Source organism: Equus przewalskii, chromosome 25, assembly GCF_037783145.1.
Source record: "Equus przewalskii isolate Varuska chromosome 25, EquPr2, whole genome shotgun sequence".
Lineage (NCBI taxonomy): Eukaryota > Metazoa > Chordata > Mammalia > Perissodactyla > Equidae > Equus > Equus przewalskii.
In genome coordinates this window covers 35,352,013-35,376,329 of record NC_091855.1, presented here as the reverse complement: position 1 = coordinate 35,376,329, position 24,317 = coordinate 35,352,013, and the positions used below count along the sequence as shown (strand labels likewise).

General features: G+C 53.6%; 1 protein-coding gene across 2 annotated transcripts in view; it reads left to right on the top strand.

The window, feature by feature from the left end:
• Positions 1-24,317, top strand: part of ITPK1 (inositol-tetrakisphosphate 1-kinase) — a 172,532-nt gene that overhangs the window by 84,504 nt on the left and 63,711 nt on the right. For both annotated transcript variants that reach the window (XM_070594655.1, XM_070594656.1), the window contains one exon: positions 16,219-16,344. In XM_070594655.1, the coding sequence (XP_070450756.1) occupies positions 16,219-16,344 (126 nt within the window). The remainder of the gene's footprint in view (positions 1-16,218; positions 16,345-24,317) is intronic.

Genomic DNA, 24,317 nt, shown 5'->3' with positions numbered 1-24,317 from the left:
GTCCACCGCTGTGTCTTCAGTACTTGAGCAATGCCTGGCACAATGTATTCACTCACAGTAATTATTGAATGAATGAATGATTACATGGGTGAATGAGTGGATGGATGGCTGAAAACGCAGCCCTATGAAGCAGATACCCTTATCATCCCCACTTAACCACTCACACAAACTGAGATCTAGAGAAAGCAAGAGCAGAATAAGGAACAGTCTTGTGTATGATGTGTAAAGCAGTAGCGGTTTCTTTTATTTAAATCTTAAAGAGGAGAAGTGATGATTGCTATTATTGCATTCTCACGTTTTGAGAGTTTGTCAAATGGGATACATCTCACCTCCTTTTGTTTCTGCACGCTCTGCAGTCAGTTTCTGCCGAGGGCACATGTGCACCCGGTCCCCTGCGGGGCGCGGCTCTCTCACGCCTCAGTCACGTTTGCAGAGCACGTTGCTCGTGTGAGGCTGCCGTGGGTCGGATGGACGATGCAGCATGCACTGGGCACCAACATCAAGTTTACCATCTAGGAGGTCAGTCCATGCTCGTTCTGAAATACTCTGTAGGAAGTGCAGGGAGAAAGGAGAGAGAGGAAGCAGTGGGGGTGTCTGGGACTGGGGTGGGAGGGTGGTATTTGAATTCATCTGGCTGGGAGCTCAGGTGGAGACCCTTACGTTGTCACAGCTCAGGCTTTTAGCTTTGGGGCAGTCAGATGAGGTGAGCAGAAGCCTGTCTATGGGGAATGTTGTCCCTGTGCCTCCTTTCTTCGTCCGCCCTCTTGGGTCCCTCAGGGTCAGTGTCTGGTGAATCTCTGATCCTGTATTATACTCAGCTGTTGACAGACACCTAGAGGCAGGGGCCCTCAAGATGCTCCTGGTCTGCTCGGGAGGACAAGACTCAGGCCCAGGAAGCCATGCCAGCAATGAGGGGCAGCTCCTCCCCCTGCCCCTTTGTGCTGAGGTTGGAGCCCTGGCATCTCTACCTACAACGGTCATGGCCTGCTGGCTGGGCTGACAACACAGCTGTTTCAAGGCCTCCAGGCCTCTCGGACTGTGGAGGCCACGTCTCTCTCTGCAAGGTGCATGTCCTGGGGCTGGAACTGGGGTGTCCACATCGCCTTTCTTGTCCCCTGGGCTTGCGTGTCCTTGCTCCATGGCCCAGAGCCTCCCTTGACTTTCTCACCCTGCCATGCCCCGAGTGTCTGCAGCTTGTCCCTACGGCCCCTTGGGACTTATGCAGAAGTCTTTGGGGCCTTCTCCAGTGGGCCCTGTGGAGCACCCTTTCCCCGAGCCCAACACAGGTGTAATAAGGTTGGAGGCCTTGGGGGTCCTGGCTCTGGGGAGGGGGCAGTGTGCTGAAGACAGAAGGAGGTGGTGGCTGTGGGGAAAGGAAAGGATGGAGGTTGTGATCAGAAATCCCTTGGGCCTGCCCCCTGTTAGCGGTGACCTTGCATGCATTCCCTAATCTCTCTGTTTTCATCATCTTAATGGAGCATGGGGATGACATTTACTTGGAGGGGTGGTTGTGTAAGTGCTCAATAAATATTGTGTGAATAGGGTGGGGGCGGGTGGGTGGATGGTATGAGTCTCCAGCCTCAGGAAATTGATTCAGCGTGTTTGCTGGTCCCTGCCATGACCAGGCACTGTGCCCAGCCGTGCAGGGGTCACAGGGAGGAACAGGACACAGTCGCTGACAAGGTCGATGAGGGTGCACAGGCTAAGGAGAGCTCTTTTTCTGCAACTCGCCAGTGGTGTAAGCATCATGCCTGGGACCCAGAGTGTTCAGAAGAGTCCGATCTGAACATGAACAGCCTTTACTGGGTGGCCTCGAAGGTAGAGGCGCCCCCAAGCACTGCGACTGATGAGAGTCTCGAGGGACTGAGAGCAGAGAAGGCTCCAGGAATGGAGAGCTGACGCCCTGCTTCTTGGGATTGTGCCTGCCTGGGGCCTGCTGTGGGCCTGGCGCGGTGTGAAGGCTTTACCAACACTGTCTTCAAATGCTGGGGGCAGGTGTCATTCTCCATTTCACAGATGGGGAAACAGAGGCTCAAAGGGGTTGGAGGTCACTGACTGAAGGCCCAGGCCCTGTGCACAGCTGCCTGCCTTCCTCCATTTGTTCCCAGTCCCAGAGGCCTGGCTTTGGGTACACAGTGACAAGTGCCCTGGGCAGAAATTGTCCTGGCTGGGTGTGTTTGTCAGCATAGGCTAAGCTAAGCCACTGTAACAGACAACCCCAATAGCTCAAAGGCTTAACACGGTGAAGGTTTTATTTCTTGCTCGTGCCACATTCTGATGGAGTCTGGTGATCTCTCCAGGCAGTGACTCAGGACTCCAGGTTCCCTCCATCATGTGACTGTCATCTCAGAGTCCTTCTCTCTAGCCACGCAGACCAGGTCTGGGGAAGGTACACGGGTCATCAGAGACTTGAACTGTCTTTAGCCTTGGGTCCTGGGCCCACAGAGCTGCAGTTTCCCTCTGACGTCCTCTCACTGCGGAAAGCCAAGGAGCAGCTCCCTTTTCCTCCCCACGGCTCTCCAGGTGACGAAGCCCTGACACCTGCGGCCAGTGGTTGAGGGGAGGACAGCCAGGATTCCTTCTGGCTCTGATGCCTGCACTGTGAGCTGGGAGGATTTTTCAGTGAACATCTTGCTGCTCCTGGCCAAACCAGGCTGGTTAGGTGGACACGGCTGAGAATGAGCGAGTTAGAGGTGTGAGTCAGGGGTGGGACCAGCTGGACAGATGTGGAAACCATTTCCCTTTTCAGTTGGCGATCCCACTGCTTATGGAGTAGCTAGTGTGTGTGCTCTGAGATCTGGGTAATTAGTAATGAGAGTGTCTGTGCCCGTGGTTATCCACGTGCGTGCGCGCATTGTTGAGGTGTCCGTGTCTTGGGCATTTGCAGCTTATTTGCATAGCCAAGTCTGCCTCCCTGGCTCCATATCCCGGCTCCTCCCTGCTTAGCTGTGCGAACGGGGACCAGTCATTCACCCTCTCCGGCCTTGGTGCCCTCGTTTGTACAATGGGAGTAGTAATTGTCCTCTGTTCCCCCACAGGGTAGGGGTTCAATGAGTTAATTCATGTAAACTGCCTAGAGCCGTGCCTGGTACACAGTAGGTGGTCATCGTATGTTAGTTACTGGCTGCATTTGAATCCAGGTCTATCTGAGTCCGACTGTGCGCTCTTTATACATGCTACCCATCTGGTACTACAAATTTATGTACGTAATACATCTCACTGGTTGGAAATTCAAAAGAACGCACGCACACTGCTCCCTCTCACCCTGCTCCCAAGTGCCCTGGTTCACCTGGAGGCTGCCGCTTTGACCAGCCTCTCGTGGACATCCTAAGCTACTCTGTCACATGCAGGCAAATGTGCATGTAAATCATTATTTCTCCCCATGTGTATCGTAGTGTTCTGTGCTCGGTGACCCGCGCCTTCTTGGAGATGGCTCTGTATCAGTGCAGAAAGCACTTCCCCATTCCTTTTATGGCTGTGTGGTGTTCTGCCTTGGGGATGGCCATAGGCCATTCAGTCAGTCCTTCTTGATGGGCCTTTGCTTGCTTGCTCGCCTGCTGCTTCCTCTGCTCCCTTCCTCCCTCCCTCCTTTAGTGCATGGCAAGTGCACCAGCAGTGCATAGCAGTGCCTAACCTTGTACTTCTGTGTGAGTTCTCCCAGGGTCAGTTCCTAGAAGCGGAGTGTGTGATTTAAAATCGAGATGGCTGTTATTAACTTGCTTTCTGTTGAGATGATTCGAATTTGCACCCACCCTGTGCTTGAGTATCTGTTTCTCTACATCCTGGCCAACATGATGTTTTATCAATCTCTCAGACTTTAGCCAATCTGGTATACAGAAAAATGCTATCTTTTTAATTATTATTATTTTTTTATTGAGGTTCTGACAGTTTACAATATTGTGAAATTTCAGTTGTACATTATTATTTGTCAGTTACCATATAGGTGTACCTCTTCACCCTTTGTGCCCACGCCCACCCCCCTACCCCCTGGTAACCACTGAATGATTCTCTTTGTTCATGTGTTTGTTTATCTTCCACATATGAGTGAAATCATACGGTGTTTGTCTTTCTCTGTCTGGCTTATTTCACTTAACATAATGCCTTCAAGGTCTGCCCATGTTGTTGCGAATAGGACGATTTAAAAAAGAAAATTTTTTTTTCTGCTTTTTTCTCCCCAGATCCCCTCAGTATATAGTTGTATATTTTAGTTGTGGGTCCTTCTAGTTGTGGCGTGTGGGATGCTGCCTCCCCGTGGCCTGATGCGCAGTGCCATGTCCACACCCGGGATCCGAACCAGTGAAACCTTGGGCCGCCAAAGCGGAGCGCACGAATTTAACCACTCAGCCACGGGGCCGGCCCCTGAATGGGACGATTTTGTCCTTTTTTATGGCTGAGTAGTATTCCATTGTATATATATGTCAAATCCTCTTTATCCATTCATCAGTCAGTGGGCACTTGGGTTGCTTCCACGTCTTGGCTATTGTGAATAATGCTGCAGTGAACATAGGGGTGCATAAGTCTCTTTGAATTGTTGATTCCAAGTTCTTTGGATAGATATCCAGTAGTGGGATGGCTGGGTGATATGATATTTCTATTTTTAATTTTTTGAAAAAAATGCTATCTTAATAGAGTTGTAATTTGTTTTTGTCTTGGGTGTGACATTGAGCATTATCTAGTGTATGTTTGGAGCCATTTTATTTACTTTTCTGTACTTATGTCTGAACATACGTTTTATTTCTGTTGGTGTTGATTGACTTTCTTATCAATTTGTAGGAGCTTATCATATGTGAAAAAATTAGCCATTTGTGATGTGAGCTGCGGAGACAGCTTGCCATGTTCTTGGTTAGGAAGGTTCAAGGTGAAACCATGGATTTTCCTTAAATTGTCTATACATCTAACTAATTCCCAGTCCAGTCCTATTTTAAAAGGCATGTCGAAAATATACATGAGCACGACTGTCAGGAAAATTCTGAAAAAGAAGGTTAGTGAGAGGGAACTAGCTTTTCTAGGTATTAAACCTTATCCTACAGCTACCGTAATTAAAACAATGGAAAAAAACCCCAAACCAATGTGGTATCCGTACAAGACTGTACAGATTAATGGAGAGTCCAAAAAGAGAGCAGGATGAACATGGGAATTAATATTTGGAAATAGCGGCATTTGAAAACAGTGGCTGAAAGATGGATTATTAATAAATGTCATTGGGACAATTGAGTCTCTGGAAAAAAATATACAGAGATGCATACCTCATATCATTCAAATTCCAGATGGAGCAGAGATTTAATTGTAAAATTGAAAACATAGAAATACTTGGAGAAACTGTGGGATACTTTAAAAATAATCTCACGCGTAAAGAATCAAAAAGTGAAACGTGGTACATTTGAATTAAGAAAGGTAAAGATTTTCTGTATGGCAAAACCACCTTAAGTCAAGTGAAAAGATGACAAAGTGGAGACTTAGACAAGTGTTATCCCCACGTGCTGTGGGTGTCTTTGTTCCCGCCGGGTTTTCCTGGGCGGTGGTGCTGGTGTCAGACCCTCTCCTGAGCTGACAGTGGGGTGCTGCGTTGGCTGCAGGCAGGCTGGAAGACCCGAATCCAGGCTCTCGACGCCCTCAGGATGCTCCCGCAGCTGCTGTGTTTCCTGACACAGGTGGTGCTCAGGCGAGGGCGTTCTGGTTGAAAGCTTCGGGCTCACCAGCTGGGATTTCAGACTTGCTCCCCTTCCTCTGGAGCTGTGAGCAAGACTGCACTGGGGGCCCTGTGCCTGCGAGGCCCCAAGGCAGACAGACACAGGCCTGCCTCTGGCCCTGGCGGGAGGGAGCAGCCCCTCAGACCACCCTGTAGCCGCCCCAGCCACTCTCCTTCCTAAGGAAGGCAGAGGGCTGAGGAGCACCCGTCATGGAGCCACAGGGACCTGGGGTGGGGACCTGTCTCTCCCACGTACTGCGCCTGTACAACCTCCGTCAGGTTTTGCCTCCTGGAACCTTCCTTGTCTGACGTCTGTCAAGTGGTAACAACATCTCTGCCTCCTGGGGACCTTATGAGGATTTGATGAACTAGGTATGTAAAGTGCTCAGCACAGCGCCAGGGACCTCCTGAGAATCTTGGTTTGAAGGTGATTATTAGGATCATGCTGGCAGCCTAACAAGGCGAGAGAGGCTCAAATTGAAGGGAGAGTCAGCCTGGAGTAAGGAAGAAGCTCCTGGTTGCTGACAGCCGCGAGGCCCGCCTACATGGGGCGCTGGTGACTGTCCCCTCACTGCGTGCAGGTGATGACTATAGGAAGCATGTCTCTCTGCCCTCACCCTGCAGGTGAGGAAACAGGCTTAGGAGGTGAGGGAAGTGCCCTCCCCAGGGCTGGAGTCTCTGCCCTGCCCGTTGTTCCTTTCTGCCTGGGATGGGGAAGGGGAGCACTGTGCTTGGGGTGGCTCTGGGAGGGGAAGAGGAGAGTTGACCGCCAGGGAGAAGGGAGCACTCTGGATTTCCTCCTCTGGCCTGGGGACCAGAGACTAGTAAGTGGGGCCGCCTCCCCCCTCCCAAACACACGCAGTGCTGTCAGCCTTTGTTACATGGCCCCCGACTTTCCTCCCTGTGGGTCCAGATCCCCCAGCCCTTTTTATGCTTCTTTTCTCTTTCTTGCCAGCCTGTGGTTTGTGCTTCGTCCCAGGACAGGACCAGGCTGGTGCCTGGCACGTAGGCGAGGGTTGGGCTCCCACCATCCTGACTCTGTCCCGCAAGCACCACTGTGAACGAGAGCAAGTTGGAAGCGGCCCACTTGGCCAAGCCACACGGGGTTGAGGGACTCATCTGGCAGATTTAGGGTGTGCTTTTTGGGGTGCCAGAGAGCAGCCACATTCAAGATGTGGCTCTCTTCACGGTTTCCGCCTTCTGAGCCTAAGGGATGGGCAAGAAGACTTCCCCTTACGGGATAAATCCCTGTTATTGTAGTTCATCCAAACACTAAATCTAATTTAAAAAAAAAAACTCAACAAAAGCCCATTCTCAGCCTGGTAGGTTACCTGTGGGGCCCATTTGCTTTCATTTCCCTTTCTCCCCATTCCGCTTCCCCTCCATACTTCCTTTGTTTGAACAAATGGAAAAAGAAAAATCTATGGGGGACTCTGTTAGGGAGGGTAGACTAGGTTGTGCTGTGTTAACAAATAGCCCACAAATCTTAGTAGCTTAAAGCAGCGAGTGGTTATGTTTCACGCATGCACATGTGCCTGGGGGGTCCGCTGGGGCCTCGGTTCATCATAATCGCTGAGAGATCCGAGACTGAGCAGCCTCCATCTTGAACATTGCCAGTCCTGTGCCAGAGAGCAGAGAGGGAGCTCTGGGGGCCCTGGCACTTGCAATTACACGCTCTGCCCGGGAAGTGACATGCTTCCCTCCTGTGGCAATTCGTTGGCCAGAACTAGTCACCTGATCACATGCAGTTACAAGGAAGTCAGGAAGTGCACCCGCCAGGTGTCCAGAAAGGGGCTGCTGAACCCGTAATGACCACTCTGCCCAGAATCCTCCCATTTTCAGGTTTGTGTTTTCTTTCCAGCTCTGTCCGTCACAAGGTGGTTTTACATGGCTGTGGCGCATGCAGCCACCCTTGTCTCCACTAGGCCTCTTCATTGTCATCTCAGTAGTTATGTTACATCCTCTGGTGCAGGTGCACCTGTCATTACTTAGCCACCCGGTTTTGGATGTGTATTCTGTATCTTTCTCTTGTTGGTGTGGCCTCATTGAATCTCCCTGGACCAGGACTGGTTTTCACCTGTTCATTTTTTCCTTTGGCCAGTGCATCCTAGGAGGGGGCTTAGTGGGTCAAAGGGCATGGGTGTCTTTATCCTTTGAATCTGCTCTTGAACCTGGCTCCTGGCATGGAGTGCAGGCCGCAGTTGTCTTAGTTCCTGAGAACCCAGGTCAGTCCCGTTCTTCCGGACTTGTGCTTGCTAAGTGGGCGTAACTTTTGTGGCTCTTTGAAATAAATTCGGCTTGCAAATTCCCAGAACTTTGGACCTGCGAGGTCCCTTTATCATGACACATTGAGTAGACTTGGCCCTTCCTCTTCTAGGGGAGAAGGGTTATCCAGTCTGCTGCCTTAACCAGATCGCTGTTTCTTCTCATTACCCCGGTGTTTGGAAACCAGTTACTGATAAAGTGGGGAATTGGGTCAGGGAGCATTGGTGACAGCTCCTCTCCCCAGCCCGGGGCAGAGGCTGCTGGGGTGACCAGTGCCCTGCTTGGCCCGGCCTTTGGGTCTTGGTGGCTAGCCCTATGTGACCTCCTACTCTTGACCTCTCCGAGGGCCACTTTGAGCTCCTTTGGGAGTGAGAATGGATCTTGCCAGGGAAAAGCCTTTGGTCTGCTCCCCCCAAGTTGTCTTTTGGAACCAACCCCACTGAAAAAGACACAAGTGCTGCGTCCTCCGAGGCCCAGCTGCCTTTTGAAGTCTGTCCACGAGGCACCAGGCCTGACTCTTATTTCAGGAGAGACCTGCTCCTGCTTGGCACGGCCTTTAAACATTGGAGCTGGCAGTCGTGCCCCAGATCCTGAGATCTGTGGAGAGTGCAGAGGAATAAATCAGACTTATGCCCTCTCACCTTTCATCCCGGCTGCTTTGTCTGGATCTTGTTTGAGACAAAACTTTTCATCAAGTGGCTTCCATTTGAGGTCACAGCTGAAAACACACCACTCCGCAGGGGTGAATTGAGGGAGAAGTGGATGGAAGGAAAGCCCCAGGTGCCCAGGACACCTTTTGGCTTAGAGGTTGAATGCCTGGCTTTGGTGGGAGAGAGACCCAGGTTCCACGCAGCTGTAGCTGTATGACCGTAGGCAAGTTACTTAACCTCTCCGTGACTCATCCTCGTCTGCACCTCATGCCTTTCGTGCTTGTTAGCATGCTATCTGACCCAAAGTAAGAACTTTGTAAATGTTAGTTATCATTCACAATGATAGTAAATTTTATTGTGGCTGCAAAGGCTTTGAGGAGTCTCCTAGGAGCCAGGACAAGTGGCCTAGCTTTGCACAATCTGAATTCCAGCCCGTACTTGAGCTCATACAGGAAGTCAGGGAAATTTCCACTGGTCAGTAATAATGTGAATCGTGAGAAGAGGGAAATAGAATAGTTGACATTTATCTACTGTGCTACTGAGTAGGAAAAACACACCTCTTGTGCATCTCCATTACTCGCACACCTACGCACTCGGGACGCTTCTGACACCAGACGTGTGGAGTTCTCGTACAAAGCAATTCTGTGACACTAGTTGAGTGTCCTGCAGTTTAAGTCAATTCTGACACTGTTACCAGGAGACGGTGTCAGATCCTACAGTTTAAGGACTCAGTCCCGACTGCCTCCCCCTCTCCCCCACCTTCAGGTGCCAATCCCAAGTCAAGGTTGTTACCTGTGCTCCTGACCAGTGGGCTGTAAAGCAGAGGTTCCCACAGCCCCCTCCTGGGATCTAAGTAATTTGCTAGAGCGGCTCACAGAACTCAGGAAAATGGTGTACTTACTGTTGACAGGCTTATTAGAAAAGGATGTAATAAAGGATACAGTTGAATATCCAGGTGGCAGAGATGCGTAGGGCAAGGTATGTGGGAAGGGGCGTGGAGCCCCCATGCTCTCTTGGAGCAAGCCGCTCTCCCAGCACCTCCACACGCTTACCGACCGGGAAGTTCCCCAAACCCTTTCCCTTTGGGGTTTTTATGGAGCCTTTATCACACAGGCATGATCTACCATTAATTCAATTTCCAGCCCCTCTCCCCTTCCTGGAAGGTGGGGGATGGGGCCGAAAGTTCCAAGCTTCTAATCGTGGCTTGGTCTTTATGGTGACCAGCCCCCATCCAGGAGCCCACCCAGCTTTGCCTCCTTAGAACAAAAGACACTCCTATCACCAAGGAAATCCCAAAAGGTTATCCTTTCACCACTCTGCCCGTTGGCTGGGTACTGTAAAGAGCGAGGGGAAGCTGTGAGACCTCGGCGCGTTATTTAACCTCTGTGCCTCTCTCGTGAGTCCTCGTCGCAGGTGGTTGTGAAAATCGAATGACTTAATGTATGTAACGTGCTTGGAACAGACCTGGCATGAGAGAGGGGTCATGGGTCACCCTCCCAAGGTGCCAGTTGGGGGTCAGTGCTGCTGGAGAAGCTCTTTCTGCAGAGCGGCGGCCTGGGGCATCCGAGGCACTTGGAATTGACAAATGCAAGGAGAGTGCTTACTGGAGATGAGTTCTGCATCCCTGCAGCACCCTCTCTTCCTGGATCACCTTCCTTACCCCACCCATCTCCGGAGGCCCCGTTCTTCCCTCCTCCGTGGCTTGGCCTGGACGCCTCCTCTTCCAGGATGCTCTTTCTGGCTCCTTTAGCAGGAGGGGTCACTCGCTCCACGGAACATCCCCTCGAGGTGTTCTGCGTTGTTCACTTTGTTCTGTAAAGCGTCCAGTTGCATTTAGCAGTCGTTTACCAAGCTCTTACCTCGAACCACTGTTCTGGGTCCTGGGGGTGCCAGGCCTCAGCCCTGGTCGTTGGGGGTCTCAGGGTCTTGAGGAGGAGTCAGGGTTAGAGAAATGACTTTATAATTGGCACTTGTGGTACAATCCTGGCAGGATATGCAAAGGGCCCTGGGCATATGGTTGAGACCAGGGGACTGTTAATTCTTCCTCTTTGGGGTGGGGTGAGTTGAGAAGTCTGAAACAGGATTAAACTTTTGAGCTGGGACTGGAAGATGAGTAAGAGCTCCTCATGCAAACAAGGGGATGTGAGGGCGGGGGATGTTCCAGGCAGAGGGTGGCTCAGGCGCAGCAGCACGGCTCCCGTGCAGGACCTGGAGCAGCACGTGGCTGCCTCGCCTGCGTCTGCTTCCAGGGGGAACAGCACGCTCGTATGACCACTGAGAACCCCGAGGGGAGAGGGCGGGGGCTGTCTGTGCCCGGCCCACGGAGGTGCCCAGGAAACGCTTGTCAGGTTAGTGAGTGAGCAGCCAGAAGTGGGAACCTGTCCTGAGCACTCACGGGGTGAGCCCTGCTGCATCTGCCGGATGCCCACCGTGGGCCCCCTCCATAGATGGAATGTTCTCGTCCACCCAAACTGTCCTATGAGGTGTCAGGAGTAGTTAATAGCGTCTGCATTTTATGAATGGGGGAAACTGAGGCACAGAGCAGTTAAGTGATCTGCTGTAGCCCCAGAAGCGGCTGAGCTGCGGTGCATTTCTGGGCGTCTGCCGTGCCCATCCTCCTCCCCGACCAGGTGGGCGAGGTGGGGTAGTCGCAGCCCAGCCCGCCTGGATACCAGGCCGGGTGTGATTGGGTTGCTTATTTCGGAAGTCACAGGCGACTCCCAGGCCACTGGGGTGTGCAGGCCTTTGTCCCCTCTCCTCCCAGGCCCGCCCCACCCCAGTCAGCCCTGTTGCTTGGTGGCTGCGGGAAACAGTGGGCCCTTGTTTTCCCTGGATTCTGAACTCAGAGCGCCGCGCGGAACAGCGTCCAGCTTGGGCCTCACAGGATGGCGTGACCTGGAAACATGGCGCCCACAGCCTTCCTCTGGCCACAGCGGGCGGCCCTTTCATTGAGACGCCCTCCTTACTGGCTGAGAGGGCCAAAGCAGACCCCTTCCTGGGAAGAGGACAATTCCCCAGGAAGGTTCCCTTTCCTGGGGGCCGAACGTGGGCAGAAAACAGAATGACACAACTGCACTGAGTTTTCACTTCCATGAGGGTCCCCGTCCCCATCCCACCCAGGAAACGAGGCCTCTGAGCTATCTCCCGCCAGATCCCCTCCTCTGTGGCATCCCGTCCTGAGGATCCCCTCCTCTGTGGCATCCTGCCCTCCTAAGAGTCCCCTTCTCCACAGCATCCTCCCCCCACTCACCAAAAGGTCCCCTCCTCTGTAGCATCCCCTCCTGGGGATCCCCTCATCTGTGGCATCCTGCCCTCCTAAGAGTCCCCTTCTCAGCATCCTCCCCCCCCACCCACCAAGGGTCCCCTCCTCTGTGGCGTCCCCCTCCTGGGGATCCCCTCCTCTGTGGCATCCCCTCCTGGGGGCCCCTTCTCAGCAGTGTCCTGGTTCTTGGGAGCCAGCCTGTTCTGCCGTGGTGCACCCGGAGCCTGCCTGAGCCTCAGCCCCTCCTGAGGGTGCAGCCCCAGTGGGCCCATCTCCTCCTTCCCAGCCGGCTGGCAGAGACTGAAGCCCCCCTGAGGCGTTTTCAGGGGGATAGACCCCTCAGGGTGATAGCGGCTTGTCCGGCTGCTTGAGGAAGAGGCTGGAGAACCGGCAGCTCTGTTTAGGCCTCAGCAAAGATGCTGCTGCGAGAGACGGCCGAGCCGGGACCAGACCAGGCCTGATGCATGTCCCAAGTTGCCGTTCTCCTGAAAGGGTTTTACTGGCATCAGAACGCTTGGAAAATACACAAAGGAAGGTGGCTGGCTTCCAGAGCTCAACTGTTTACCTTCAGTGGAGCAGCCGGGAACTCGGAGAGCTTATTTTCCAAACAGCCCACGGTTGTCAGGTCTACAGGCCTCGGGCTGGTGCCAGGCGAGGACAACCCAGGGGCATCTCCTGTGCCCACCTGCTTCCCCAAACCCATGGGGACCCGAGCGCTCCTCTCGGGGGCTGATTTCTGTGCCCTCATGCTGCACAGGAGACCTGGAAAATTCTCTTTGGAGATGTGCACACTGGTGGGGATGGAGTTTCTGACTGGCCCCAGGGCACCCTGCCCAGCATCACTCGTGTGGCCCAGTTCTCTTCCGTTTGTGGCTGACTTGGTCTGAAAATATCGGCCTCTTGTGTTTTTTTTGTTGTTTATTTTATTGAAGTCATAATAGTTTATAACATTGTGAAATTTCAGTTGTACCTCATTATCTGTCAGTCATCATATAAATGTGCCTCTTTACCCCTTGTGCCCCCCAACCTCCCTCTTCTCTAGTAACCACGGATCTGTTCTCTTTATCCATGTGTTTGTTTACCTTCCACATATGAGTGAAGTCATACGGTGTTTGTCTTTCTCTGTCTGGCTTATTTCGCTTAACATCATACCCTTAAGGTCTATCTACGTTGTTGCAAATGGCACAATTTTGTCTTTTTCCTGGCTGAGTAGTATTCCATTATATATACATACCATGTCTTCTTTATCCATTCATCAGTCGATGGGCACTTAGGTTGCTTCCACATCTTGGCTACTGTGAATAATGCAGCAATGAACATAGGGGTGCATAAGTGTCTTTAAATTTTTGATTTCAAGTTCTTTGGATAAATACCCAGTAGTAGGATAGCTGGGTCATGTGGTATTTCTGTTTTTCATTTTTTGAGACATCTCTATACTGTTTTCCGTAGTGGCTGCACCAGTTTGCATTCCCACCAGCAGTGTAGGAGGGTTCCCTTTTCTCCACATCCTCTCCAACATTTGTTATTTTTTGTCTTGGTGGTTGTAGCCATTCTGACAGGTATAAGGTGATATCTTAGTGCAGTTTTGATTTGCGTTTCCCTGATGACTAGTGATGTTGAACATCTTTTCATGTGCCTATTGGCCATGTATATATCTCCTTTGGAAAAGTATCTGTTCATATCCTCTGCCCATTTTTTGGTCAGGTTGTTTGATATTTTCTTGTTCAGTTGTGTGATTCTTTATATATTTTGGAGATTAACCCCTTATCAGATATGTGATTTGCAAACATTTTCTCCCAGTTGGTGGGTTTTCTTTTCATTTTGTCCCTGCTTTCCCTTGCCTTGCAGAAGCTCCTTAGTCTGATGAAGTCCCACTTGTTTATCTTTTGTTTCCCTTGTCCGAATAGACATAGTATTTGAAAAGACCCTTCTGAGACCGATGTCAAAGAGGGTATTACCTATATTATCTTCCAGGAGTTGTATGGTTTCAGGTCTTACCTTCAAGTCTTTGATCCATTTTGAGTTAATTTTTGTGAATGGTGAAAGGTCATGGTCTACGTTCATTCTTACGCGTGTGGCTGTCCAGTTTGCTCCTTGTTTGGGTGCCTGTCGCAGTGGACCACAAGTTATGGCAAAAGTGGGTTTGTGTCTATGGCTGCTTTTGAGACTTTGCCATCCTTTGCTCTCATTACCACCTCTCATTGGCTTCTGTACCTTCCTTCAGATTCTGTTTTTTTCTGTGAAGTGGGGCTATTTGGGAATGTGATACTGAACCTGCGAACAGAACCAGAAAGGTCTTGCAGTTTCCTGTTTTTATCGAAGGGGAAACTGAGGCCCAGGGGGATGATGAGCTGGGCTTTTGCACAGGCCCAGGACACCTGGCAGCTCAGCTGGGGCCCCAGTGGGCCATTTCCCAACTGCGTGGCCTCGCCCCAATCGTTTTGCCTTCTGGGCTCTTGGTGTCCTGGTCTGTGAGGGTGGGAACTTTGTCCTCAGCTGCTGGGCTTGCTATGAGGACAAGTGCCACTTCCCTTCCTCGTCCAGGGGCCCTGGAAGGGATGCTCGCTGTCTCAGCTGGTCTGATTCTTGCTTTGTTTTGTTTTGTACACAGGCTGGTCACCATGGGACGGGAAATGTCTTCTCAGTATTTTCTTACTGTGTGGTCTGTGGGGTTTTGTTTTTTTTAAATCGGGGAAATCCCTTAACATCTTTCCTGGCAGACAATAAAAAAAGAAGAGTTAAGGATATCACCAGGAAGGAGCTGGCACATTCTGAAGGTTTACTGAAAAAAAAGTTCAAATAAGGGAGGATGACAAGGTGTGGGCAGGGTCAAAGGAGGCAGCAGGAGGTGGCGAGGCAGAGAGTGCAAGCTGTCATCACCCCAGGCCCAAGGGGACAGGGGGAGGGGAGGTGGTGTGGGAGCCTGGAGACAGCGGTGGTCTTGGGAGAGGGGCTGCCCTGCTCGACAGGGACTGGAGCTGCTGCCAGAAATATGGTCGGGGTGTGAGGGCGGTGGGAACACTCACTCACTAGACTTCTCTCTCTCATCTTCTGCTGGTGCCTCCAATTGGCCAGACTCGGCCAGAAGCCAGAGGACAAGGCAGCCAGGGGGTTGTGGCTCTAGAGGACAGCCTCCCAGGGCACAGGGCGAGCTCCAGGGATGGGGATGATTGAGTGACAAGCACAGCTTCAGATCTGGCTTTGCATCCGAGCTCCACCGCTTTCTCGCTATGAGATCCCAGGCAGGTTTCAAAAGTCTGTGTTCTCCACCCTCCTCATTCGTGAATTCGCTTCTTATTGCGTGGTTGGAAAATAAAACGAAACAAATGCGTGTCACTTTTAGCACAGTGCCTACCTAGAGCCATCATTTGTAGCTGTCGTTGTGATTTCTTTACCAGTAACTTTGAGACAATCAGCCTTGAATCCCAGAGGAAGCCCTACTTGGGGGTCAGGCTGGTGGCCTTCTCTGGCCTTTGCTGAGGCCATCCTGGGGGTCAGCCAGGTGCCGGGCTGGCGCCGCTGCCTCTGAGGGACCGGCTTTGCAGGTGGTGGTGGCTGCGTGCCGGACGGCAGACATCTGGCGGGTCAGGAAGCGCAGTGTCAGGCTGCCCCAGCTGTTGGCAGGTGCTCTTGCCTTGGGGTGAGGTGATGCCGACTGTCTGTCAGCCGGCGGCTCTGGCTCCCTTGGGGACCGATCTTCCTAACCCCACGCTCTTGAAAAAAATAATCATGCCCCCAGCGGAGCAGGGCAGGCCGAGCATCACAGGTTCCAGGCAGCCCCGCTCGCTTTTGCTTTGTCATGGTAAGCCCTGATCTCAGTGTGAAGGGCAAGTGCCTGATCTCTGGGAGCAGCAGCTCTCAGATTGGTGAAGATCACAGCCTTGCGAGACTTTCTGTGTTTTGTAGAAAGATTACCTGCTTGGGTCTCAGTTCAGAGCTGGCTGTGTGACTTCAGTTGCTTTACTCCACCTTGCTGAGCCTTGGTTTCCCTACCTGAAAAATCTCAGCTGTTGGGCAGAGGGGACATCTTCATTAAACACTTTCTCTGTGAAGCAATTTCACAGTGGCACTCGCTTGACCAGTGAATCCTTTGTCACCTTGATTTCCTGTGTGTGTCTTCTGTATCCTGGGTAGCACGGGGCCCGGGGACAGAAGTACAAACATGGGGCCTGCTCCGGAGGAGGTCTGGGATCTCAGCGGGTTTGGCCTGGCGGTCCTGTCTTTATTTCCTGTGTGTGCGGCCCTCCTCCCACCCCCTTCTCAGGGCTGCAGGGGCAGGCAGAGGGTGAGGATAGCACAGGGTAGTGGGCTCAGCTGCTGAAGTTGTTCTTTTTCTCTGTGTCCCCCTGCAGCTGAACCTTAGCCGGCCAATCGAGGAGCAGGGCCCCCTGGACGTCATCATCCACAAGCTGACCGATGTCATCCTCGAAGCTGACCAGAACGACAGCCAGTCCCTGGAGCTGGTGCACAGGTTCCAGGTGAGTGAGGATGCTGAGGAGGGAGCGGATCTGTGCGTTTCTAAAGCTAGAGCAGCTGTCTTGCTGTGTGGTCTGTGGTAGTGGCTCTGCCGCTGCCGAGACACGGGCTTGTGGGCAGGTGCTTTGCTGCCAGGGCCTCTGTCTTGTTGGCTGTGAAAGGGGATTGAACCAGGGCAGAACCGCCGCCCTCTACCTGTCTGGACATGATTCACTGGTCAGAGTGCTGCCGAGTCCACATGTGGCCTCCACATCCTCAGCACATGCACACACACAGCCACTGCCAGTGGTTCTGAGCTGGCACAAGGGCTGCAACCCTCTTGCCGGGCTTAGAGAAAGGGACACCCGAGGGCTTTTACACTGGAACAGCCGCACGTGCCCCCAAGTCTTGATGTGGTGGAGAAGCCCCTCTCTGTGCTCGTTGCTTTGACCCCTGTGTGCTCATCTCCAAGCTTTGACGTAACGTAGTCCTCTTAGCTGTTCCCTCCTCCCAGCCCCATGTCCCCACAGCCTGGGTCCTGACTCCACGGTGACCCGCCTGACACCTTGGGAGGTGCTGCCTTTGCCCCCACTGACTTGGTCTCTGTTGTGGACAAGAGCGTGATTCATTCCTCTGGAAGGCGGCTCGGGGGTCATGAGAAACAAAGTCCTATTATCCGTGGAAATGCAGCCAAGGAGAGGCCTCCCTGGGGGAGGGCTGCCTGAGCGAGCACTTCCCAGTGGAGATGGTTGGGGACTTGGTGTCCTGTCCTTTCTCAGGACAGAGGGCACTCTCGCTAGCTCCCCTCCTCGCCACACAGTAGCCCTTGTGCTGACGGCATTTCTTTCTCCCTGTGTCGGGGTCAGTGACCCCAGCCTCCCTCACTTCCCCGAGGGTCTCACCCCCTCCTTCGCCGACTCTCATAGATTGCTGTGTCCCGTGTGGCCCCAGAATAACGGTGGCCTGCTCATGGTTCTGCTGTGGTTCCCCCCCCCCCCCCGCCTGAAGGGGGGTGTGCTGTCCTCACGTCGTGCCCTCCTGGGCCTTTGCCTTGCCCGTGCCTGAAGTCCGTCCCTCCTTCACAGGGCTGGAGGCCACGGGGGAGGTGTGTTTGGGCTCCCCAGGAGGCTCCAAGCCTCAGTTTCCTTATCTGTACGATGGTGTTAGGACAGGAAAACCTATACACTGCTGGGGGCAGTAATTGACGCAGATGAAGCACTTTGCACACTGCTTGGGCCCCGTGAGCGCTTAGTGGGAAGTTGATGCCAGCTGGATCCGGTGACCTCCCCAAGCCTTAGTTTCCTCTTCTGAAGAATGGGGATGCTGAGAGTTCCTCCTTCTTGGGGTGGGCAGGTCGCAGTGAGGAGTACATGTCGGTGGATACGAAAGGGCCTGCTGTCTGCTGAGTGCTGACTGCCACGCCTGCTGCTAGGCCAGTACAGCCACCACTGTTGCTTGTGGCACTACTGTCCCTCCAGCTGAAGGTCTGCCACCCACGGCCAGCCCCGGTACCCGGAGAGTGATGGGACAGCCGCCCCTGTGGGGATTGCCCCCCACACTTCCCCAGACACACAGCCCACAGCCCAGCTGACTGGTAAAGGAGAACTGTGTCCCCTGTGTTCCTGTTCTTGACGGGAAAGAAGGTTACAGAGAGAGCAGGTCGGGGGACTAGGGATGTGTGGCTTAAGGGTTTCAGCCGCTGCGTGCATTTCCCAGGGAGGGTCTGGGCTGGGTCCCTCCCAGGCACACTCACTCTCCCAGTGGCCCTCCGATGACTGAGGTGACCTCAGGCTAACCTTGCAGCCTTGGAACTTCTGGGATAAATTTCCAATGTAGCAGTCCGTGCCTCAGCATGAAGCCGGATATCTGATAAGGCCAGGACGTTTCCTCCTTTGTGAAGAGAACAATCCTTTGGGGAAAAGGGTGACAGGCTGCACTTTCCAGAGGCCCCAGGAAGAGAGGAGGTGGGCGGGGGCTGGCGTAGAGGGGGATGCAGAGATGCCGGGGAAGAGGCCCCCTCAGCGGCACGCAGGCCTTCCTCCTGCCGCCAGGCGCGGTGCTGTCCGCGCTGACCCGGTCCTCCCCTCCGCTTAGGATGCGAGAGATCCAAGTTCAGAGCCAGACCAGATAGACTGAAACTTGACCTTGGTCATGCCATTGTTTTCAGATTCCTGTTTTAGAATTTATTCTCAAGATATTAACAGGGAGACACGGCTTGGGTGGGTAGGGAACGCAGGGACCAGAGAGGCAGAGGGAAGCCCTGTCAGAGGTGGAAAAGCAGAGCCCAGGGCTTGGGTTTGCAAAGCTGGCCTTTCTGCATTTTGTTGTGAGCAAGGCCAAGAGTAGGATGGAAGGCCCAGCTCGAAGGGCCTTCTCCAAAGGCCATACTCAGGTTCCTGGGGAAGTGGTTTGGGGCTGCTTTGACCTGTCTGAGATCCTACTGACAGCCCTGAAGCATTCTGCCTGTGGGATGCTTCCCTGAAACCTCCAGGTCCCGGGGATGGAAAGGAATTCTCAGAGCTGACAGATGATGCTTTTTTTCCTGGCTACACTTTGTGGGCAGGTTGGAGGGTATGGGCCTGGGGCTTATTGCAGATCACTAAAGCTGGTTGCCGTAGGAACCCCTCCACTCCCAAGCCTTTCTTCTTTTTTCTGATGGGCCTCAAGAGGGCTTGGCTTGCAGAATCCTCAGGATGATTCAGTTGTTTTCTGCGCCAAGGTTCATGTGGAGCCAGCAGCCTCGTGCCACCGCGGCTCTGCCCGAGATTCAGTTATCAGTGATTATTAGTGAACAGATCCAGGCAATGGTCCCTTGAATGGGGCTGGGCAGTGGGGAGGTCCCTGTCCTGTGCTCAGGGGTGTCCTCGCTGCTCGAGCTGCTTCCTCAGGGGAGCATGGAGAACCTTCTTCTCACTGTGGCTTCTGGGGCCACCTGTCAGGTGTGGCCAGGGCTGGTCTTCCACCTGCTGCCCCTGCCAGCCTCCAAGTTGCCCAGAATGGTTCCTGGAATCATGCTCCAGGAGGCACGTGGAGCTGTCTAGGTGGATCTTCGTGGGATTTTCCCTGAATGAGCTTAGAAGAAGGAGGTTTGAGTCTAAATGGTCGCCTCTTCTCGCCATCTTGATTAGCTGGAAAGATATTGAGTCCCCCAGATAGTCCCCGAGCCCCCAGTCTGGGCACAAGGACAGCTTCCTCTGCCGTGGCACACTGTTTACAGATCACTGCCCATGCAAATTCCTAGCCCAGGAGGAGAGACCTCTGGGGAAACCAGGACCTGCCATCGTAGCCCCCAGAGTCATCAGCTAGGACAAACACAGACCTGATCACTGCACGTCCTGGCTTAAAACCATTCCACGCCTCCTCATTTTGGTGTGATCAAGGCTGCACCATTTAACGTGGCCCGTGAGGACTGAGTGATCTGGCACCTGCCTCCTTCCCCAGCTTCATCTTGCCCAGCCGCCCCTTCTTGCCAAGCTGGCCCCCCCACAGCAGCTGCTCAGGCTCTGAGCTCTTGCCCACCTCAGTGCCTTTGCACAAGCCATCCCATGCTTGGAATTCCATCCTGACCTTCAGCTCCCGGCTCAGGTGCCCCTTCCTCAGGGATGTCTCCCTGATCATCCGACCGAGGACACATCCCCCGTCCCAGACCCTCATAACTTTGCACTCTTTCTTCCTTCCGTTTGGAAGTTCGTGATTCTTTTTCTGTTGCTACTGCCATCTCTTCATTTGGGGGTTAGCTCCACAGTGGCAGGGATTGTGTCTGCCTCAAGCTCATGGCCACACACGGTGCCCGGTACGTAGGAATTGTGCCTACGCGTTTGTGAAGTGAAAGAACATCATGGGCACTGGCCTTGTGCAGAGCACCTGGTCAGCAGAGGGAGCAGGCGGCTCCAGTGGGCAGCTGAGAGCGGGACACGAAGGCAGAGGCCAGGCGGGGTCGTAAGGCACATAGCGCTGCCTGTTGGGTGCGTGTGGGCGTGCCTCATGGGTGTCAGAGCAGCAGGACAATAACGTTGGAGAGAGGGCTTTTTCTCGGCAGACTGGGGGGCCTGGACTCTATCCTGCAGGCTGGGTGGGGGGGTGATAAGATCAGATTTAATTGGAACAGAGAGAAGCCTGTTTGGGATGGGGCGTTGCCAGTGTGAGATGAACTCTGGGCAGTGAGGACACCGTGGTCGCTGGTGTCTGGCAGTGTCTGATATGAAGAGGGGGCTCGTGCTTCGCAGTGCCCCCTCCTCACCCCAGTGCCCCTGTGGTCCTGGACGCCCCCCCCTCAGCTGTGACAGGCCAGCCTCTGAGCAGCGCCCGGCACCCATAGGCCCACGAAGGACAACGCCCTACTCACCTCTTGGCTCCCAGTCCACTGTTTGATTGTATAAAATGTGTCTGGGAAGGGAGCTCTCGCCTCACGGCGTGGACGGGCGTGGACGCAGGCAGAGAACGTACACTTTGCACGTTGGTTCTTCACCAGTGTTTACCGCAAAGGAAACAGTATCAAATCGACCCTCAGTAGCCCAGCTCCCCATCCCATCCCCTACCCCTTATCATTAAAAAAAAGTCAGGTTTATTGAGCTATAACTCATACCATACAATAAACTCATTCAAAGTGTATGACCCAGTGGTTTTCAGGGTGTTCACGGGCGTGTTAAAGCACCACCACACTCAGTTTTAGAACGTTTTCATCACCTCAGAAGCCCTGTAACCTTTAACTGTCACCCCCCTCCCAGCGCTAAGCAGCCAGTGCTTTCTGTCTCTAAAGATTTACCTCTTCTGGGCTTTCAGATGAAAGAGATCGTAGAATATGCTATGTTTTGGGACTGGCTTCTTTCACGCAGCGTAATGTTTTCGAGGTTCGTCCATGTTGTAGCATCAATCCGTGCTTCATTCTTTTCATGGCCGACTATTGTTCGTGGTGTGGACGGACCACATTGTCAGCTGATGGCTGTTTGGGCCATTTCCTTCTCTTGGCTCCTATGAATAGCACTGCTATAAACGTTCACGTGTACGTTTTGTGGGGATGTGTGTTTTCATTTCTCTTGGGTAAGTAGAATTGTGGGGTCATGTGGTCATTGAGGACCCACCAGACTGTTTTCCCCAGTGGCTGCACCATTTTCTGTTCCCGCCAGCAGTGTGTGAAGGTTCTAGTTTCTCCATATCCTCAGCCACACTTACTATCTGACTTTGACTTTTAGCCCTTCTAGTGGGGGTGAAGTGGCATCTTGTGGTTTTGACTTAATGATGCTAATGGTGTCAGGTGTCTTTTGGTGTGCTCCTTGGCCATTTGTATACCCTCCTAGAGCCCTCATGTCCTGTCCATGTTGGTGCCTAGAGCCTGCAGAGTTGCCTTCTCCACCTTTAGACTGTTGGGCCCCATAGCACAGTGGTTAGGAACACTGGTATTGGAGCCCGCTGCCTGGGTTCCAAGCTCTCCCCACCACTTCCTGCTGGCCGGCCTTGGGCAGGTCTTTACCTTCCTCTGTGCTTCAGTTTCCTCGTCTTGAAAATGGAGACAGTCCTGGTAGGAGGCCAAGTGTGTTAACACACGTCGACCACGCAGAGCCCCGGGAACCCAAGCTTGACGATCCTGGAGGTGCAAGGCTGGCATATGCGGGGCCTGGCCACGGGGCAGGAAGCGCCCGAGTGCCACCCGTCTCCCCCAGGAGTAGCGAGCGGCAGGCCCCAGTTTCCTCCTGAGGAGCTCGGACGGACGGCTTTGAAGGCCCTTCCTGCTCCAGGCTAGCGGGATAGGCTCAGCCACACTGCCGTGACAGGCGGCTCCTGGAACCCACACGTTCTCATTTCTGCCTCGTGCCACACGTCATCGGAGGCTCGCCTGCAGCTCTGCTGTGGGTGTGGGAGCTGGGAGGACGGAGCAGCTGCTGACAGGTGGTGGCAGAAGGAAGAGAACTCCGTGAAGCTTGTTCTGACTCTTAGCTCTGCCCCAGAGTGACACGAGCTGTGGACTCTTAGCTTTCACGGGTCACGCCATCCTCCTGGGCATGACTGACTGCAGGAAGTCAGGGGAGAGGACCTGCCTGCAGGCTAGGGAGCCACATATGGTGAAGAGGAACACAGCAGCCCCGCAGTGTCCTTTTCTTCTAAAAAGTAAAGAAGATAATTAAACTGCCTGAGAGGGGCGTTGTGAGGCTTAAACCCATTAATATTCTTGGTGCCTTTAGAACAGCGCCTGCAGTGTGTGCACGGGTGTAAGCGCTCGCCACTCTTTCTGTCAGTGCCTGGGTGTGAGACCCATGGGAAGCCCTCGGCGTAGGCCTGGCACTGAGTGGGCTCTCAGTCCTGTCAGCTTATTATTGCCCTGACAATAGTACTTTTCTTATCTGTGGCTTATCTGTGGCTGTCGGTCCCTGCTGACTTGAGAGTTCGTAGTCATAGCTGGAGTCAATGAGACAGCGATAATGAAAGTGTCCCCAAATGGGAGATGTGCTCTGTGACAGGGGAGCGGAAATGTGGGCTGATTTTAGTCTAGGAAGTGGGGCCGGTGGGGGTCGGCTCCACCCCTCTCCAGCTGACCTGCCTCAGTTGTCCTGCCTGCTGCGCGGGGTATATGTCAGGATGGCAGTGTGAGACAGTGGCTTTGAGAGCGGCTGTACCCAACTCGAAAGGTGGCTTCTCTGAGCAGCGTGATCACCTCCGAGGCCGCAGCTCTGGTTTGCTCCGGACCCCCAGGGCTCAGGAATGATGCCACAGCTGCGCTGACTCAAACCTGTCAACCTCAGATGTTTCCTGGGCGGCCGCCAGCACAGGGCTCTGGACTGTGTGCTGTGGGGATGGAGTTGAAGTAGAAGAAATGAAAGGTTTTGTTGTTCGAGGCCTTCTAATCTGATTATCAAACGTTAAAGGAGTTTCTGTCTCTTTTGGGGGCAGAGCCTGGCGGCGTGAGGGCCTCCTGGCTGGTGGGACAGAGTAAGAACCATGGGCGCCAGGGAAGGATTCGGGGGGTCACCTTGGAGCCCCGGGAGAGGCCACTGTTTCCCGAGTAGGTCCCTGGTGGCCCTCTCTGCACTGGGCACTCCACATCTCTTATCTCATTGGGTGCATCTGTCAATCCCTGGGAAAATGGAATTGCTTCCCCCCTTTTTGGGTGAGGAAACCAAGGCCCAAGGAAGTTGAGGCGCCTGCCCGGGGTTGCTGAGAGGGAACATGGCAGAGCCAGGATTGTGGCTGTGCTCTTTTCAAATGCGCCTCAAGGGGCCTTTGGCCAGCAGCTGACGGACCCCTGGGGAGTGTGAGGCCCAGCGATTCAGGGTCACCTGAGGGAGACGTCACCGTCTAGGATTGCTGTGACACAGCTGGTGCCACGTGATGATCAAACGCTGGCCACAGATGCCAAGGGAGACAGAACTGGACATATCTGGTGGCTCTGGCCCCAGAGGACGGATGGCTTCTGTCCCGGGGTGACCATAAGGTCACCCTCCCCATGACTGCTGCCCGGGGTCACGGGGTCACGAGGCCACTCCTCCCATGGCAGAGATGGCTGCACAATCTGCCTGTTGTGCGGCCTGGCCCGGCCAGGCAAGCGGTGGCTGTGAATCTCTCTTTCTGCCCTGGGGAGGTTGGTGCCATTTAGTGTCGCCTTTCTGGTGTGGAGGGAAGGCCCGCCCCCAGGCAGACCCGGGACTTTCTGACCCTGTTGCTAGCCCGGGGCAGAGCTGGACTTTGTATGGCGCTGGGCGGTGCAGTGGGAGGGGATGGCTGCCCCGGAAGCCTGGGCTCTGCCCCAGCACACTGGCCGTGGTTCCTCTGTTGGACGGTGAGTGTTTTATGGCACAGGGTGTGAGGCATGTTGGGTTTTAAAAATACTAACATTTTGTTAATAATACCTTTTCCACATTTGTAGAAAGAATGTGTCTACACATCACATCGGAACTCCTCAGCCTAAGGGCTGCTGGCTTGTTGGGCCTGGATCCATCCTTGGTCGTGGGGCTGTCCTGTGCATTGTAGGATGGCCAGCAGCATCCCTGGCCTCTTCCCACTA